Source organism: Vidua macroura, chromosome 2, assembly GCF_024509145.1.
Source record: "Vidua macroura isolate BioBank_ID:100142 chromosome 2, ASM2450914v1, whole genome shotgun sequence".
In the NCBI taxonomy this organism is placed as follows: domain Eukaryota; kingdom Metazoa; phylum Chordata; class Aves; order Passeriformes; family Viduidae; genus Vidua; species Vidua macroura.
The window spans coordinates 76,454,601-76,473,355 of record NC_071572.1 but is presented as its reverse complement, the minus strand read 5'-3'; the positions used below and the strand labels follow the sequence as shown (position 1 = coordinate 76,473,355).

Sequence of the window (18,755 nt, the reverse complement as noted above, 5' to 3'; positions counted from 1 at the left end):
GCTCAGAGCCAGCTGGAGGGACAGCGGCTCTCAGAGACAGACCCACGGGTCCTGGGGGAATGAAAGCGGCCCACAACACGTCAGCAAGCCCTTCCAGCTGCTCCAGGTCACAGGCCTTTGGGGACATCCTGCATCTCCCAATGGTTGTGTTCAACAGCCGTGGCCAGTGCTTCACCCCGTGTCCTGCTGTGACACTTCCCTGGGGCACCACAAGCCTCTCCAACACCTGAGTGCTGCCCAAGCCCAAAGCCATCGCTGCAGGTGACTGCAGGTGTCCCTTCCTATGACACCAGTGGGGTTCAACCCCAGCCAGCCACCAAGACCCACACAGCCACTCACGCAGTGCCCCACCAGCAGGATCAGAGAGAGAATCAAGGGCAAGAACGAGAAAAGACGTGGGCTGAAACAGAACCAATAATAGGGAAAGCAAAAGCCATGCATGCAAACAGAGCAAAGCAAGGAATTCATTCACCGCTTCCCATGGGCAGGTGGGTGTTCAACAGGACTGCAAGGCCCATCACAGGTAATGCTGGCCTGGGTAGACAAAGGCCATCACTCCAGTATATACTGAGCATGATGTCATATGGTCTCGAATATCTCTTGGGTCAGTTAGAATCAACTATCCCACCAGTGATTCCTCCCAAGTTCTCATGAACCCTCACAATCATGGCAGTACAGAAAGCAGCAAAGACCTTGGGTGTATGCAAGACCAGCTCAGCACAAACAAATAATCTCTGTGTTATCAACCATAGATTCAGCAAAGTCCAACACACAACGCCATACCATCCACGGTGAAGAAAATCATCACTACCCCAGCCTAAACCAGCACAGCCAGCCATGTTCTCCAGGGGACACAGATCCCACCCTTGAGCAAGAGCCAGATAGAGCACCAGAGGGACATCATCCCCGTCCACGGTCCTCTCCTCACCAGGAAACAGTCTCCATCCATTCCTTATGGTTTAACACCTGCCTCTGCAATCAGCATGGAGACTGAAGAGCTCCAAAGGAAGAGCTCCATCATGCCCCAGCCAGAGGTGCCATTGCAATGGGGATGGCCCAGGTCCCTCTGAGTATGGCCCTCATGCTCCATTTCCTCTGGATAAGACAAGGCTGCAACTTTGCCCAGGATGGGGAGAGACAGGGAGAGCAGATCAGCTCTGAAATCCTGACTCTGGCTGGAGGGACTTGTGTTTGCCCTCATTTGGGGAACTTGCTGATTGGCAGTTGCTTTCCTACAAAACCAGGACTTCATGGTGCTGGTGCAGTGAGCACCTTGGGTCTCTGTGGCCACAGAGCTGGTGTTGGGACAAAGTATTGGACAACCTGTTAGGCAACCTGGGCAACTCACCATCGTCCTGGGAAGCCCAAAGCATGCCATAGCTCTGGAGGGGGAAATGTCACCTCATGTATCTACAAATGAGCCCATGTGCCTCCTGCTGACACATCTCCCATGACTCTGGTTGCCCCAAAACCCTCAGACCTGTCCTTGTCCTCCCTAGAACCTGGCCAGGACCCTTTCACAGAGGGCACTTCTGGGTCTGCCCTCAGCTGCCCCCTCCAGAGCCCCCAATGTGTCCCAAAGCTGGGGGATGTCTGGACATGGAGCTGGGGTCTTCAGGGAGGCTACTCTCCAGAGGTGCTGAGATGTACAGTTCTGCCGCCCCTCACTATTACATGACTGGGCCGAGTGTTGGGCATATTCACCCTTTTTTGTGCACAACAATCAGGCATCAGCTTCTCTGGGGCTATTGTCAACAAAAGGAAGAAACATTTCAGCCTGAGGCTGGGGACAAAAAGGAACAGGTTGCCTGGTGAGTTTGCACAGGCCCTGAGGTTGGACACAGTCCTGAACCACCTGGTCTAGTGCAAGATGGCCCAGCACACAGCAGGGCATTGCACCAGGTGGTCTCTGAAGATCCCTTCCAACCCAAACAATCCCGTGGCTTTGGCATTCTTTGTCCCTTTCACATTCCCCAGCACTGCCCTGGAAAGATCCCACCCCGCATAGCCAGTGTCCCCCTGCCCCTCCCTGGGGCCCTCCATGAGTGAAAGCAGCACACTGACAACACTGGCTTCCCAGGGATTCTTTTATTAACAGAAACAGGGGGAAATGCCCTTGGAGTGCAGGTACCAGCTGGAAAAGGGCTTGGCAATCTCAAGGGACTGTTGGAGGTCAGGGCCACATCACAACACTCCCAACTTCGTGCCACTCTTTGAGAATAAAGAGGAGGCTTCGAGCCTGCATCTCTTCCAATGGCCTTCCCAGCACAGCCAGATGCTTCTTCCTATGAGGATAAGGCACCATCTGGTTCTGCCGTGGTCACAACCATCTCCGGTGTCGGTGCCAGGGCCAGGAGATCCCATCAGCTGCCACGGAGTGGGGAATGCCAGCGTGACTGGGAAGAGCTTGCAGTGGTCAGCGACGGGGACCTCTTGTGCTTCCTGCCACCAGCGCCTGTCCTGCAACAGCAGCATTCCTTAACTCCAAGGGTCATGCCAGGGGGACACACGCACCATCAACCCTGAAGCCCTGCAGTCTCTGCACAGGGCAATGGGATGGGTTCCCTCCTCCAGCATGGAGAGGGATATCCAGCCCCAGCTGAGGCGACAGTCCCCATTTCAAGGCCCTTCCCTCAGGTCCCCAGCCCTGCACTGTTGGGCCCCTCTCTCAGCAGGGAGGCCACCCATTGTCTTGCTGCTCCTGGACTCTGCATGTCCCCAGCTCTTACCTGGTGGCCAGGACAGGATCACCAGCTGGGCTGCCCCTCGCTGGGGCTGATCTGCTCCAGGATCTGGCTGTACCTCCGGGTCAGGGCGTTGGTGTCCCTGGTGAGGTGGGTGAGGACCTGCTGCAGGCCAGTCAGGTGGTGGGACAGGCGCTCCTCGAGCTGGGCATCCTCGGCCTCGTTGCTGTCCGCGGATGTGTCCACGTCGGTGTCGGCACCGGTCGGGCTCTGGTCAGCGACAGAGGCCAGGCCTTTCTCCACCATGGGCTTGATGGCCTTGAGGAGCTGGTAGCGCTCGTAGAGGTCCGTGCGGCTCTCTGCAGCCGGGGCTGCCCCCTCCTGCTGTGGGAAGACCCCTCGGAGCAGGCTGGGGAACATCACCTCCTGCTCCATCTTCTGCGTGGCTGAGAAGTACTGCTCCATGGCCCTTCTCCTACTGCTCTGGCAGTGCTGCTCTGGGCTCTTCTGACAGTGTCACCTGCTCCCAGTCCCTGCGGGGGCTTTTTATGCAGTGCTGGGGCACGTCCCTCCCCTGCTGTCCTCCCGTGCCAGCCCCGGTTCGGCTGGATGGCCTTGGGGTGGGGCTTGGCTCCAGCCCAGCCGGGGCTGGGCCATGCAGTGTCCCTGGCTCTGTGCAATCTTTCCTGGCCCAGCCTCCCCGTGGCCTTCACCCGAGCTGGCCAGGGGTCCTGCTGCCTCCCCATGCCAGGAACTGGGTGGGGGGGTAGCAAAGAGGAGAGGTGCTCAGGGCCTCTCCCACCCTGTCCTGTATTATCTCAATCCCCCAACAGGTTCAGTTCCGGGGCCCTCTGGGTGTGGGTCCAGCTTCTGCCCCCCCAGTTTGGGAAGGCTGCAGGGGACCGTCACCTCCCCTCATTCCAGCTGCCATGCGCTCAGGACGTCAATACGCCAGGGACATTGAGCAACCCCTTGAACACCCGTAGGAGAATCTGGAACACACTGGAAATTCACTGGAACATTGTCCCAGTGGGGGTGTGGGGACAATGGAGCCTGCCGCTGTTCGGAGATTTGGGTGCCTGGAAACATCCAATGTCCCCAGCCTCCCCCTGAGCTCAGCAGGGATGTGGACAGGGACAGGGACCTGACTCCAGGATGTTTAACTCCTGTGGCAGCAGCACAGGGCCATTGCTGCCCCCAGGGGATTATGGACATGGGTATCCTGCCACGCTTGCAATTCTGGGAGAGCAAAAGCCACAGCCAGGGCAGCAGCCAGCATTGCCTGTCCCTGCATGTCCCTGAGGCGTGTGGCAATCAGGGAAAGGGGTTCTACTTGGGGAAAGGCTGTGGGGTAGCTGGTTCCTTTTGCAAGCCTTGGTGCTGGCAGCTCTCCCTCTGTCCCCCTGTGTCCCAGCCAGGTGCCCACGCTGCCACGCACCCTTTCCCCCTTCTTTCCCCACCTGCCCTTGGCACCCATCTTGTTCCTTTCCTTGTGTCCTGGCATCTCTTTATGTCCTACCATGGTCCCATTGCTGCACCAAGGAGTGTGGGTGCTGCTGGCCCCGTGCAGGTGCCAGACAGAGGTTTGGCCACATCAGGGCACCTGCAGAGCTTCCTGCAGGTGCAGGCACATCACAGGGCGCTGGGGACAGAGGGACACAGGGGATGCTTTGCCCTCCTCCTCCCCTCACTGCTTCCACTGCTGCTCATAGTGAGCAAGGCAGAATGTTTGGGGGTGACAGGGCCTCAGCAGACTTCGATGGCTCCCCAGCTCTGCATCCTTGGGACTTGAATATTTCCCAGATACACTCTGGGCCTTTTGAAAACCCCAAAACTGCAACCCCACATCTCCCACATCCTGCTGGAGACACTGAAGTGAGCTGGGGATTCCACTGCCAGCAGGGATGGCAGGAGCAGGAGGATAAGGACTGCTCCCTGAGCACAGCACAGCCACCACGGGGGTGCAGCATGGATGGGTCTGGGCTGAACTGGGGCACCCAGCCCTGGTTTGGGGTCCTGGGGAGGCTGCTCAGGACCACCAGGTTTCCCAGGAGCCGCACTGATATCCTTAGGTTTCTGGTGCCCCAGACCGCCAGATTTGGGCAAGCTTAGCCCTGACCTGTGGCCCTCCTGGGGGGTCCAGCCCCAGCCCCAGCTTCAGCTCCGAGTGCAGATCGTGCCACCACAAGTGTCCCCAAGGGGCTCTGTATCATCCTGGGCACATCCTCCTCTCTTATCCCTCTGTGGCATGACGGGAATGGAGTGTGGCACCTGCTCAGCATATGGAGCTGGGAGGAGAAGGAAGAGTGGCACAGCCAGAGTGACAGCAGCCGTCCTGCCAGGTCACCATGAGACGCAATGGAGCCCTGCTCTCTTGCAGGTGACTGAACTCCTGAGTGCCAATGGGAAGGGGTGAATGAATTCCTTTGTTTGCTTTGGGGTTTTGTGCAGCTTTTCCTCTTCATATGGAGCTGTCTTCATTTCTTCCCACGAGTTTCCTCTCTTTTACCCTCCCCAATTCTCTTCCCCCGCCCAGCTGGGGGGGAGTGACAGAGCAGCTGAGTGGGGCTGAGTTGCCAGCGGGGCTCAAATCATGATATCCACAATGAACTCCAGACCCAGGGCAGATGTTTCCTACCCTGAGGCCACCCTGGGGGACACTATGATCTCCCTGAACCTTTGGGAAGCTCCGTGGTGGCCCAGAAGTTCCGCGGGCATGGGGCTGCCATTGTGTGCAAAGCTCTGTGCAGCACTGGGCATTCTGGAATGCCAGGAGCACCCAGAAAGGGAGAAGAGGAGCAGTGGGTTCAGGTCTGAGAGGGAAAGGGCAGGTGGCAGAATGGGCACCTGGCTGGGCTATGAGGGGACAGCGGGAGACCTGCCAAGACTGAGGGTTGCAAAATGGAGGAAGGACCACATGGCCTTTCCCAAAATAGAACCGATTCCTCCAATTGCCACATACTGCAAGATAAGAAGGGACAGAAGTCCTGGCCATTGACTAGCCGTGGCAGGCGGTCAATGTCGTGGGACCCCCAAGCCAGGTCAGGTGAAAGCCTCAGGGAGCTGGGGCCAGGAGCCAGGGGTGACAATGAGGAGACATGCCCAGGTTCTTTCCTGTCCTTTCCTATGCTATCTCAATGCCACAATGTGTTCAGTTTTGGGGTTCTGTGGGAGTGAGTCTACCTTCTGCTTCCTGGTGTGGCCAGGCTGCAGGCAGCTGGGCTGCTGGGGATGTCGCCTCCCCTACTCCTCGCTGCCATGTGCTCAGGACGTGAACACTCCAGGGACATTCAGCAGGCTCTGTCCATGACTGCCAGCCTGAACTCGGCAGCAGACACCCGTGTGGAACATCTCACTGTGAGTGCTCTGCTGCATGGAATCCTGCATGGGTCATGAGGACATGCGACAGGGACAGAGATGGGAACAAATTCCACAAGGGGAACTGCATCCACGGGACTGAGCTTTCATTGCCCACAGTGGAACACAGATGGTGCCACCTGCACACCCATCACCCCCATCCCAGAGCTGAGGCCATGGCGGGTCAATGGCCAGGACTGCTGTCCCTTCTTATCTTGCAGTATGTGGCAATTGGAGGAATTGGGTCTATTTTAGGAAAGGCCAACGGGTCCTTCCTCCGTTTTGCAACCCTCAGGGTTGGCAGGTCTCCCGCTGTCCCCTCATAGCCCAGCCAGGTGCCCCTTCTGCCACCTGCCCTCTCTGCCTCAGACCTGAACCCACTGCTCCTCTTCTCACTAATGGGGTCCCCAAACCCCAAAGTGTATCTGACAATTAGTCATGTCCCAAGCACTGGGAGCAGGGGTGCAGTTGGAGTCTGCTGAGCCCCTGTCACCCTCAAACAATCTGCCATGCTCACTATGAGCAGCAGTGGAAGCAGTGAGGGCAGCAGGAAGGTGAAGCATCCCCTGTGTCCCTCTGTCCCCAGAGCCCTGAGATGTGCCTGCACCTGCAGGAAGCTCTGCAGGTGCCCTGATGTGGCCAAGCCTCTGTCTGGCACCTGCATGGGGCCAGCAGCACCCACACTCCTTGGTGCAGCAATGGGACCATGGCAGGACATAAAGAGAGGCCAGGACACAAGGAAAGGAACAAGATGGGTGCCAAGGGCAGGTGGGGAAAGAAGGGGGAAAGGGTGCGTGGCAGCGCAGGCACCTGGCTGGGACCCAGAGGGACAGAGGGAGAGCTGCCAGCACCAAGGCTTGCAAAAGGAACCAGCTACCCCACAGCCTTTCCCCAAGTAGAACCCCTTTCCCTGATTGCCACCCGCCACAGGGACATACAGGGACAGGCAATGCTGGCTGCTGCCCTGGCTGTGGCTTTTGCTCTCCCAGAATTGCAAGCGTGGCAGGATACCCATGTCCATAATCCCCTGGGGGCAGCAATGGCCCTGTGCTGCTGCCACAGGAGTTAAACATCCTGGAGTCAGGTGCCTGTCCCTGTCCACATCCCTGCTGAGCTCAGGGGGAGGCTGTGGACATTGGATGTTTCCAGGCACCCAAATCTCCGAACAGCGGCAGGCTCCATTGTCCCCACACCCCCACTGGGACAATGTTCCAGTGAATTTCCAGTGTGTTCCAGATTCCCCTACAGGTGTTCAAGGGGTTGCTCAATGTCCCTGGCGTGTTGACATCCTGAGCGCATGGCAGCCGGAATGAGGGGAGGTGACGGTCCCCTGCAGCCTTCCCAAACTGGGGGGCAGAAGCTGGACCCACACCCAGAGGGCCCCGGAACTGAACCTGTTGGGGGATTGAGATAATACAGGACAGGGTGGGAGAGGCCCTGGGCACCTCTCCTCTTTGCTACCCCCCCACCCAGTTCCTGGCATGGGGAGGCAGCAGGATACCTGGCCGGCTCGATTGAAGGCCACGGGGAGGCTGGGCCAGGAAAGATTGCACAGAGCCAGGGACACTGCATGGCCCAGCCCCGGCTGGGCTGGAGCCAAGCCCCACCCCAAGGCCATCCAGCCGAACCGGGGCTGGCACGGGAGGACAGCAGGGGAGGGACGTGCCCCAGCACTGCATAAAAAGCCCCCGCAGGGACTGGGAGCAGGTGACACTGTCAGAAGAGCCCAGAGCAGCACTGCCAGAGCAGTAGGAGAAGGGCCATGGAGCAGTACTTCTCAGCCACGCAGAAGATGGAGCAGGAGGTGATGTTCCCCAGCCTGCTCCGAGGGGTCTTCCCGCAGCAGGAGGGGGCAGCCCCGGCTGCAGAGAGCCGCACGGACCTCTACGAGCGCTACCAGCTCCTCAAGGCCATCAAGCCCATGGTGGAGAAAGGCCTGGCCTCTGTCGCTGACCAGAGCCCGACCGGTGCCGACACCGACGTGGACACATCCGCGGACAGCAACGAGGCCGAGGATGCCCAGCTCGAGGAGCGCCTGTCCCACCACCTGACTGGCCTGCAGCAGGTCCTCACCCACCTCACCAGGGACACCAACGCCCTGACCCGGAGGTACAGCCAGATCCTGGAGCAGATCAGCCCCAGCGAGGGGCAGCCCAGCTGGTGATCCTGTCCTGGCCACCAGGTAAGAGCTGGGGACATGCAGAGTCCAGGAGCAGCAAGACAATGGGTGGCCTCCCTGCTGGGAGAGGTGCCCAGCAGTGCACGGCTTTGGACCTGAGGGAAGGGCCTTGAAATTGGGGCTGTCCCCTCTGCTGGGGCTGGATATCCCTCTCCATGCTGGAGGAGGGAACCCATCCCATTGCCCTGTGCAGAGACTGCAGGGCTTCAGGGTTGATGGTGCGTGTGTCCCCCTGGCATGACCCTTGGAGTTAAGGAATGCTGCTGTTGCAGGACAGGCGCTGGTGGCAGGAAGCACAAGAGGTCCCCGTCGCTGACCACTGCAAGCTCTTCCCAGTCACGCTGGCATTCCCCACTCCGTGGCTGCTGATGGGATCTCCCAGCCCTGGCACTGACACCGGAGATGGTTGTGACCACGGCAGAACCAGATGGTGCCTTATCCTCATAGGAAGAAGCATCTGGCTGTGCTGGGAAGGCCATTGGAAGAGATGCAGGCTCGAAGCCTCCTCTTTATTCTCAAAGAGTGGCACGAAGTTGGGAGTGTTATGATGTGGGCCCGACCTCCAACAGTCCCTTGAGATTGCCAAGCCCTTTTCCAGCTGGTACCTGCACTCCAAGGGCATTTCCCCCTGTTTCTGTTAATAAAAGAATCCCTGGGAAGCCAGTGTTGTCAGTGTGCTGCTTTCACTCATGGAGGGCCCCAGGGAGGGGCAGGGGGACACTGGCTATGCGGGGTGGGATCTTTCCAGGGCAGTGCTGGGGAATGTGAAAGGGACAAAGAATGCCAAAGCCACGGGATTGTTTGGGTTGGAAGGGATCTTCAGAGACCACCTGGTGCAATGCCCTGCTGTGTGCTGGGCCATCTTGCACTAGACCAGGTGGTTCAGGACTGTGTCCAACCTCAGGGCCTGTGCAAACTCACCAGGCAACCTGTTCCTTTTTGTCCCCAGCCTCAGGCTGAAATGTTTCTTCCTTTTGTTGACAATAGCCCCAGAGAAGCTGATGCCTGATTTCTGTGCACAAAATGTGTGGGTCTGGCCAACACTCGGCCCAGTCATGCAAGAGTGCGGGGCAGCAGAGCTGTAGGTCTCCACGCCTCTGGAAAGTAGCTCCCTCTAAACCCCAGCTCTATGTCTCTCGCATCCTGTCCTGTGTTTTCTCAGTCCCCCAACACTTTCAGTTCCGGGGTCCTCTGGTTGTTGATCCAGCTCCTGCCCTCCAGTTTGGGAAGGCTGCAGGGGACTGTCACCTCCCCTCATTCCTGCTGCTATGTGCTCAGGATGTGAATACTCCAGCAATGTGGGAATCCTTAAAATCAGAAGGTTTTGGACAGGTTCCAAATGGTCGGCCTCAGAGACAGCAGGATTTTGTTTAGACCTAAGCAGTACACATAAGATTTGTCAGCAGAAAAATTACACAAGAATTAGAAAGTATGGACAAATAGAACAATTTGTCCAACAATTTTGTCAGTGTATTAGTGCATAGCTAGAATAAATCCCTAAGTTGTAGAAAAGTATATCTAGCGATATATTAGGAAGTTCTAAGCTTAATAATGAAGCTCTCTGCATTGTATCACTATGCCTTTGCTTTGTGTGATTGGTCAAAAAATGTTTAAAGTATATTGTAACATTAAGTTCTTTGTCTGCTGCCAGGGATGTGAGCTGCTGGCATCTTCCCACTGTCATAACCATGTAATGAGACTCCTGCAAGAAAATAAACATCTTGAGACGCATTCCTCAGCAGTCAAAACCCTTTTGTGATTTGCACATAGTTGCCCGGCGGGTGATACAGGGACATTGAGCATCTCCTTTGGCACACATACAGAAATCTGGAACACACTGGAAATGTACAGGAATGTCGTCCCACTGGGTGTCTGGGGACAATGGAGCCTGCCAATGTCCAGAGATTTGGGTGCCCAGAAACATCCAATGTCCCCCTGAGCTCAGCAGGGATGTGGACAGGGACAGGGACCTGACTCCAGGATGTTTAACTCCTGTGGCAGCAGCACAGGGCCATTGCTGCCCCCAGGGGATTTTGGACATGGTTACCCTGCCACGGTTGCAATTCTGGGAGAGCAAAAGCCACAGCCAGGGCAGCAGCCAGCATTGCCTGTCCCTGCATGTGCCTGAGGCGTGTGGCAATCAGGGAAAAGGGTTCTACTTGGGGAAAGGCTGTGGGGTAGCTGGTTCCTTTTGCAAGCCTTGGTGGTGGCAGCCCTCCCTCTGTCCCCCTGTGTCCCAGCCAGGTGCCCGCGCTGCCACACACCCTTTCCCCATTCTTTCCCCACCTGCCATCGGCACCCATCTTGTCCCTTTCCCTGTGTCCTGGCATCTCTTTGTGTCCTGCCATGGTCCCATTGCTGCACCAAGGAGTGTGGGTGCTGCTGGCCCCATGCAGGTGCCAGACAGAGGCTTGGCCACAGCAGGGCACCTGCAGAGCTTCCTGCAGGTGCAGGCACATCACAGGGCTCTGGGGACAGAGGGACACAGGGGATGCTTCACCTTCCTGCTGCCCTCACTGCTTCCATTGCTGCTCATAGTGAGCATAGCAGAATGTTTGGGGGTGACAGGGGCTCAGCAGACTCCAATTGCACCTCTGCTCCCAGTGCTTGGGACATGGATACTTGTCAAATACACTTTGGGGTTTGGGGACCCCATTAGTGAGAAGAGGAGCAGTGGGTTCAGGTCTGAGAGGGAGAGGCTAGGTTGCAGAATGGGCACCTGGCTGGGCTATGAGGGGACAGCGGGAGACCTGCCAACCCTGAGGGTTGCAAAACGGAGGAAGGACCCCGTGGCCTTTCCTAAAATAGACCCAATTCCTCCAATTGCCACATACTGCAAGATAAGAAGGGACAGCAGTCCTGGCCATTGACCCGCCATGGCCTCAGCTCTGGGATGGGGGTGATGGGTGTGCAGGTGGCACCATCTGTGTTCCACTGTGGGCAATGAAAGCTCAGTCCCGTGGATGCAGTTCCCCTTGTGGAATTTGTTCCCACCTCTGTCCCTGTCGCATGTCCTCATGACCCATGCAGGATTCCGTGCAGCAGAGCACTCACAGTGAGATGTTCCACACGGGTGTCTGCTGCCGAGTTCAGGCTGGCAGTCATGGACAGAGCCTGCTGAATGTCCCTGGACTGCTCACGTCCTGAGCACATGGCAACGAGGAGTAGGGGAGGTGACATCCCCAGCAGCCCAGCTGCCTGCAGCCTGGCCACACCAGGAAGCAGAAGGTGGACCCACTCCCACAGAAACCCAAAACTGAACACGTTGTGGTGTTGAAATAGCATAAGAAAGGATAGGAGAGAACCTGGGCACCTCTCCTTATTGTCACCCCTGGCTCTTGGCCCCGACTCCCTGATGCCTTCTTCTGACCTGGCTTCACCCCCACTCCATTGCTGGTCAATGGCCAGCTGTCCCTTCTTGTTGCATGTCCTTTCTTATTGCATCCCGGGTTTGGGTTCAGATTAGGGGATCTGATCTGTGTTAGCTAGCTGAGTTCTGTGTACCCCCGTGCACCCCCCACCGTGTTTCCCCCCCTGCGGTGGTCACCTCCGAGTCTCTTACCATTGGAGCTCATTCTGCCAGTCCTGTAACCATTCCCCTGTCTACTCCTGAGAATTCTGTCGGTCACCCTGTTCCTGCGACCCCATTCGCCCCGGAGCCCCGGGTCCGCCCCTGCCATGTTCCCGTTGGTCGCCGTGGTCCATGTCACCGCCACGGCACCTGTCCCCATTGGGCAGAAGGACTCCTGCCCTCCCTGTCCTGCCCCCTATATCATCCCACGCCTCCCGGATCTCATGGCCATTTTCCCCCATGCGGGCACTGGGAGTGCGCGTTGCAGTTTCTCCGCTGCAGCTCACCACGACCATTAAAGCTTTCAGCCTCCCTCGTGGGTGAATTGGACATTCCTTCGCCTCTTTACCAATATCCCTTGCGCGTGGCGGTCAAAAGCGTGGCCAGCCCACCTCCCCGGAGCGCGCAGTGCCTGGGAAGAAGCGGCAAACTCCGTCTCCGGAGGGAAGCAGTGCTGCTCCAGGTGCCGGAGCTGCCCGGAGCCGGAAGAAACATCTCAGAGCCATTAGCGACGCCCAACAGTGGGGCCACGGCCAGCGCAGAGCCGCAGTGCAGGCAGAGAATCACCACAAAGCATCCGGCAGTCATGCGAAGTGCCGCTGCCGCTGGCATGGGGCCGCGCAGCTGAGCCGAGCGAGCCGCAGTCGGCGCCGGAACTGTACTTCATGCCAGACTGAAAATAGGAGCAGAGCCTCCCCAAATTAAGTCAGTGAACTCTCCACCACCCACAGGGAAGCACGCAGTGCTTTCCCTGCGTGGGAGGGGAAGTGAAACTTTTCACGGCCACTGAGAGCCGAAGAAGAGAAACTTCCCAGGTCAGAGGACCCTGGTGGCAACTTTTATTTGCGAAGGTTCTGGTTTGGTGAGAATTTAGCAGTGGGGGGGTGCCCGGCTAATACTCCCCTTCACGTGGGTGGGCTTTGACTGCGTTTCTGGGGGTACGGAACGCGCAGCGCGAGTGTCGGCCGCCGGGATCTCTCACATTTTTTGGGGTTTTTTTGCTTTTTCTGCACCAGGGGTGTTGCATCCCGGAGTTTGGGTTTAGATTAGGGTTTTTAATTTATGTTAAAATAAGTCAAGTTCTGTAATCCCGCGTTTCCCCCGCGTTGTTCCCCCCCACGGTTTCTGCCCCCATGTTGCCTGCTGCCGGCTCTTACCCCTGTGCCGCTCCTGTAACCACCCTGCCGTCCAGCCCCGGGAAACCCCGTGCTAACCACACGATCCCGCTCAGCCCGCGGCTCGGCGCCCGCCCCTGCGGGGTTCTCTGATTGGTCGCTGTTGCGGGTGTCACCGCCACGGCAGCCGCCCCTATTGGGCGGCAGGCCGTGGATCCTCTCGCCCCGCCCCTCTATAAAGCCCTATCCCGCCGGCAGTCAGACGCCATTTTCTCCCATGCGAGTGCCGGGAGCGGTCGCGTCTTTCCATCGAACCGCGCCACGTGACCAATAAACCGTTCCTGCCAAGCACGGAGTAAATGGACAAATTCCTTCCTCTTTGCCGGGTCCCTAGCGCACGGTAACAGCGGTTGGCAAGCCCACGCACCCGAGACACGGAGCCGTGTCCAGGAACCCGCGGCAGCAAACCCCGGCAGCACGTGGAAGCTACGCCACAGCCGGGCTCCCAAGAGCCGCGTGCGGCCGGGGAGAACGAAAACCCACACCGCAATTGGCGCCCGAACGTGGTGCCGAGGCCAGCGCTGAGCTGATTGCGTGGACGGAGGTTCACCGCGGAGCTCCAGGAACAGCGCCGGGAGCCGCCGCCGCCGGCCAGGGGCCGCGCTGCCACCAAGGGGGCTGCCACCAAGGGGGGAGCGCCGCCGCCAAGCCAGAGTGGGCAGCGGTCCGCGCCGGACCACAGCTCCGTGCCGGACGGAAACCGAGAGCTGGGGCTCTCCAAAGTACGTCAGTGAAGTCTCCGTCGCCCACGAGGGACCAGATAGTGTGTCCTGCGTGGGACAGGAAGTGCAAACTTTCGCAGCCAGGAGGGCAGAAGAAAGAACACTTCCTGGGACTCCCGGACCCTGGTGGCAGCTTTTCTTTGCAGAGACTTCAGTCTGGTAAGTATTAGTCGTGGAAACGTGTCCAGCTAATACGGGGAGGGCTGGCCGTGTTCCCGAGGTTGGGACGTGCGGCGCGCAGCACGAACGGCAGCCGCTGGAGTTGCCTGCGTTTTTTTGCTTTTTTTCTCTTTTTTACTGCCCCAGGGGTGAGGTGGTTTGGGTGGAAGAAGCATGGGGACCGTGCTATCTGCCCAACAAAAGGAATTTTATTCCCAAGTTAAAGAAATCCTTTTGGTGAAGGGCCGATACCCAAAAAATTTAGTTAAGAAATTTGTCCGGTGGTTGTTCTTTGCTTTCCCCCGTCTGTCTACCGAGGACGTGCGCAAAACAGAATTTTGGGAGCAAGTGGGAAAAAGGCTAGCAGAGGGGATCGGTAGGGATCTCTCCATAGATGACTGCTTCCCTAAATTCCATTTGTTGATCACAGATGTAGTAAAATCAGACCCCGCGCGAAACTCGGTTGGGGAAAGGAAAGAACCATCCGGAAAATCTGTTACTCCCTCTGAATCTGTTTCCCCATCCCCTTCTCCTACCCCTTCTTCCCCTAACCTGGGTGGGCGAGGGGGGGCACCCCGTCGATCTGAGACGCAGGGCAGCTCCACAAATGTGGACCGTGCGCCTGGCTCCCCCAAGCCACCCCGGCGTCCCCGCCTTAGCGAGATCGGTCGATTCGCTGAGGCCACGACCCTAAACCCCTTTTCCAATCCCTTTTCCCAGTTGAAAATCCCAGTTTCGGCGCTACCCCCGCGCAGTTCTGTTTCTTTAAACCCCTTTCTTTGTTCCTCTGAGGAGGCTGAGGCCACGTGGTTGATCCCTTTGTCTTCCCAAGATGGAGGGCGGCCACATGGCAGGGTCTCTTCTTCCCACAACCCCTTTCTGTTCTTTGTTCCTGGTGTCCCCGCCTTTGACCCAACCCCCACCTGCCTCCCTGTGGGCGTGGGCGCCGCCCCCTCGGGAGTTCAGGTTACTCCCTCACCCATTGTTCCCCCTCGAGTGGGTGTTCCCTCCAGTCCTATGCATGTCGTCCCTGCTGAGTCATCGACTCCGCCCTCCTCCACCGGGGAGAGCTCTGCCATCTCCACCCCGCTGCCTGAGGGAGGCAGCCCCCGTCCTATTGCCCGTACCCTGTCCCCATCTTCCCATGGGTCCCGGAGATCCGGGCGGGAGGGAAGAGGGGGGAGGGAGGAGCGGGAACCCCTACCCCCATCTTCCCATGGGCCCCGGAGAGCCGGGCGGGAGGGAAGAGGAGAGGGGCGGGGACGGGAACCCCTAGCTCCAAGTTCCCATGGGCCCCAGACGTCTGGGCGGGAGGGAAAAGGAGAGGGGGGGGAATCGGAGCCCCTGCCTCTGCAGTCCCAGGGTTCCCGGAGACCCGGGAGGGAGGGAAGCAGGGGGATGTGGGTTTCTGAGCATTTTCCAGATTCCGTGGAATGGGTCGAGCCGACAGATGAGAGGCATGTAGAGGGATCGGAGGTTCAGGACAAGTCTGTCCTGGAAGCGGCATCCATGAACACTGCTGCCTTGGATGCCGTGCCCCCAAAGAACGCTGGTCCGAAGCAGCCTCCAGCAAGACGCCAGTGCTTCCACTGCAATCAAAGAGGACATTTTGTGGTTCAATGTCCGTTTCTGGGCAGGGCACCCCCAGGGACAGTGGGAGGGGGGAGAGGGGGGGAGGGAGATCCCATTCCCCCAAAAAACTGAAGAAACAACGCGCACCTGCCTCGCGTGAAGATAAAAGTGAGGCAGGCCAGAGCACCTTAAGGAGAGCTGTGAGTTATCAAGTAACTGTGCAGGTGGTAGTTCAGAACATCAGGGTGCCTTTGAGCGTGGCAGATGACCCCACCAACCGGGGGGTTGCATCAAACCGCAGGCGACGCAAAAGAAAAAGGACCCTACAATCTCCTTAAAAAAATGTTTTTCCCCAAAGCCCCAGTCTGTGTGTGTCCCAAATCCCCATGTTTGTAATAAAGTTGTCCCAGTTTCCCTATCCCTAAACACCCTGAAAAGAACCAACCCCAGCACCATCTCCAGGCCCTCTCCACCTGCGTAGCAGTCACCGCAGTTGCAGCACCAGAAGAAGCTGGGAGAAGAGGCCACCGCTTGAGAGACTGAATCAACACCACTGCTTTCTTTTTATATTTTATTAAGCGGGGAGATGTTGCATCCCGGAGTTTGGGTTTAGATTAGGGTTTTTAATTTATGTTAAAATAAGTCAAGTTCTGTTATCCCGCGTTTCCCCCGCGTTGTTCCCCCCCGCGGTTTCTGCCCCCATGTTGCCTGCTGCCGGCTCTTACCCCTGTGCCGCTCCTGTAACCACCCTGCCGTCCGGCCCCGGGAAACCCCGTGCTAGCCACACGATCCCGCTCAGCCCGCGGCTCGGCGCCCGCCCCTGCGGGGTTCTCTGGTTGGTCGCTGTTGCGGGTGTCACCGCCACGGCAGCCGCCCCTATTGGGCGGCAGGCCGTGGATCCTCTCGCCCCGCCCCTCTATAAAGCCCTATCCCGCCGGCAGTCAGACGCCATTTTCTCCCATGCGAGTGCCGGGAGCGGTCGCGTCTTTCCATCGAACCGCGCCACGTGACCAATAAACCGTTCCTGCCAAGCACGGAGTAAATGGACAAATTCCTTCCTCTTTGCCGGGTCCCTAGCGCACGGTAACAGCGGTTGGCCAGCCCACGCACCCGAGACACGGAGCCGTGTCCGGGAACCTGCGGCAGCAAACCCCGGCAGCACGTGGAAGCTACGCCACAGCCGGGCTCCCAAGAGCCGCGTGCGGCCGGGGAGAGCGAAAACCCACGCCGCACAGGGGTGAGGTGGTGTGGGTAGAAGTTGCATGGGGACCATGCTAACTATCCAACAGAAGGAATTTTATTCCCTAGTTAAGGATATCCTATCGGTGAAGGGCCCCCTCCCCAAAAGTTTGGTTAAAAAGTTTGTCTGATGGCTGTGCTTTTCCTTCCAACGCGTAACCACGGAGGATACTCACAAAAATGAGTTCTGGGAGCGGGTGGAGGCAAAATTGGCAGAGGGGATTGAACACAGGGATCGCTCCGTTAAAGGTTGCTTTACCACCCTCCATTTGCTAATATCGGAGATTGTAAAAGCGGAATCTGCGCGGGAAGCGAGCTGGGAAGGAAGAGAGCAATCAGGCAAAACTGTTGCTCCTCCTGAACCTGTTTTCCCACCTTCTTCTCCTACCCCTTCTTCCCCTAACCCGGGTGGGCTGATGGGAGTACTCCGCCGCTCTAAGGCGCAGGGCACCTCCACAATCGTGGACCGTGATCCTGGCTTCCCACAGCCCCCCCGGCACACCCGCCTTAGTGAAATTAGCTACTTCGCTGAGGAACCGATCCCAAACCCTTTTTCCAATCCCTTTTTCTCAGTTAGAAATCCCAGTTCTGGCACTACCCCATGCAGTTCTGTTTCTTTGAATCCTTTCCTTTGTTCCCCTGAGGAGGCCACGGCCACGTGGTCGAGGTCTTTGTCTTCCCAAGATGGAGAACGGCCACGTGGAGGGGCTTCTTCTGCCCACAACCCCTTCCTCTCCTTTGTTCCCGGTGTCCCCGCCTTTGACCCAACCCCCTCCTGCCTCCCTGTGGGTGTGGGTGCCGCCCCCTCGGGAGATCAGGTTACTCCCCCACCCATTGTTCCCCTTTGTGTGGGCGTTCCCTCCAGTCCTTTACATGTTCTCCCAGTTGCATCATCGACCCCGCCCTCTCAGGGGAGAGCCCTGCCATCTCTGCCCGGCTGCTTCTGGGAGGGGGCAGCCCCCATCTTGTTCTCCGCACCCTGTCCTCATCTTCCCATGAGTCCCGGAGGTCTGGGGGGGGGGGCGGGAAGAGGAGGAGGGGGGGGACGGGAACCCCTACCTCCAAGTTCCCATGGTTCCCGGAGACCCGGGAGGGACGGGAGAGGAGCGAGGGGGGAGCAAGAGCAGGTTTCTGAGCATTTTGCAGAGTCCATGGATCCGGTCAAGGGGACAGCTGAGAGTCATGTAGAGGGATCAGAGGTCCAGGACAGGTTTGTCCCAGAAACAACATCCATGAACGCTGAAACACAGCTCTAGATCCCTGAAAAGCCCAGAAGCCACGTGGTTGCCTTGGCTGCTGTGCCTCCAAAGAACGTTGTTCCGAGGCAGTCTGCATTGAAACACCAATGCTTCCACTGTGATTGGAAGGGACATTTTGTAATCCAATGTCCATTTTTGGGGAGGGCACCCCCAGGGACAGTGGGAGGGGGGAGGGGGGAGGGAGACCCCACTTTCCCAAAAAACTGAAAAAAGAACGCGAATCTGCCTCGCATGAAGATAAAAATAAGGCAGGCCACAGCACCTCAAGGGGAGCTGTGATTTATCAAGTAGTGCAGGTGATGAGTCGCAACATCAGAGTGCCTGTGGGTGCAGCAGATGACCCCACCAATCAGGGGGGTGGCATCAAACCGCAGGCGCTTCAAAGAGAAAAGATCCTACATCTCCTTAAAAAATGTTTTTCCCCAAAGCCACAGAAAAACCCTTCCAGCTACCCCAGTCCGTTTGTGTCCCCAGTCCACTTGTTTGTAATAAAGTTGTCCCAGTTCCCCTATCCCCAACCACCCAGGGAAAAACCAGCCCCAGCATCATCGCAGCAGGCCCTCTCCATCTGCAAAGGGCAGCCGCTGCAGCAGCAAAACACCAGGAGCAGAAGCTGAGCATAGCAGCGACCAGACAAGCAGCAAAGAAGATCAAACAGCTGTTCTTCTATTTTTGTATTTTGAAAAACAGGGAGATGTTGCATCCCAGGTATGGGTTCAGATTAGGGGTTCTGATCTGTGTTAGCTAGCCGAGTTCTGTGTACCCCCATGCACCCCCCATGTTTCCCCCCCCACCCCCGCAGTGGTTGTCTCCGAGTCTCTTACCATTGGAGCTCATT

The 18,755-nt window shown here is 57.9% G+C and overlaps 2 protein-coding genes across 2 annotated transcripts; one reads left to right on the top strand and one right to left on the bottom strand.

The window, feature by feature from the left end:
• Window positions 1-2,069: 2,069 nt before the first annotated feature.
• Window positions 2,070-3,223, bottom strand: LOC128803679 (thyroid hormone-inducible hepatic protein-like). Its single transcript, XM_053970864.1, has 2 exons — window positions 2,730-3,223; window positions 2,070-2,460 (listed from the first exon to the last, which is right to left on the bottom strand). Exon 1 carries the CDS (start codon window positions 3,147-3,149, stop codon window positions 2,748-2,750), a length of 402 nt encoding a protein of 133 aa, XP_053826839.1. The 5' UTR covers window positions 3,150-3,223; the 3' UTR covers window positions 2,070-2,460; window positions 2,730-2,747.
• Window positions 3,224-7,735: 4,512 nt separating this feature from the next.
• On the top strand, window positions 7,736-8,883 carry LOC128803684 (thyroid hormone-inducible hepatic protein-like). The gene is made up of 2 exons (XM_053970879.1): window positions 7,736-8,223; window positions 8,493-8,883. The coding sequence occupies exon 1, from the start codon at window positions 7,804-7,806 to the stop codon at window positions 8,203-8,205; it is 402 nt and encodes a 133-aa protein (XP_053826854.1). The 5' UTR covers window positions 7,736-7,803; the 3' UTR covers window positions 8,206-8,223; window positions 8,493-8,883.
• Window positions 8,884-18,755: the final 9,872 nt, after the last annotated feature.

What these genes read in the sequence shown, in the direction of transcription:
- LOC128803684 (XM_053970879.1), top strand. Translation starts at nt 7,804, where the DNA reads ATGGAGCAGTACTTCTCAGCCACGCAGAAGATGGAGCAGGAGGTGATG.
- LOC128803679 (XM_053970864.1), bottom strand. Translation starts at nt 3,149, where the DNA reads ATGGAGCAGTACTTCTCAGCCACGCAGAAGATGGAGCAGGAGGTGATG.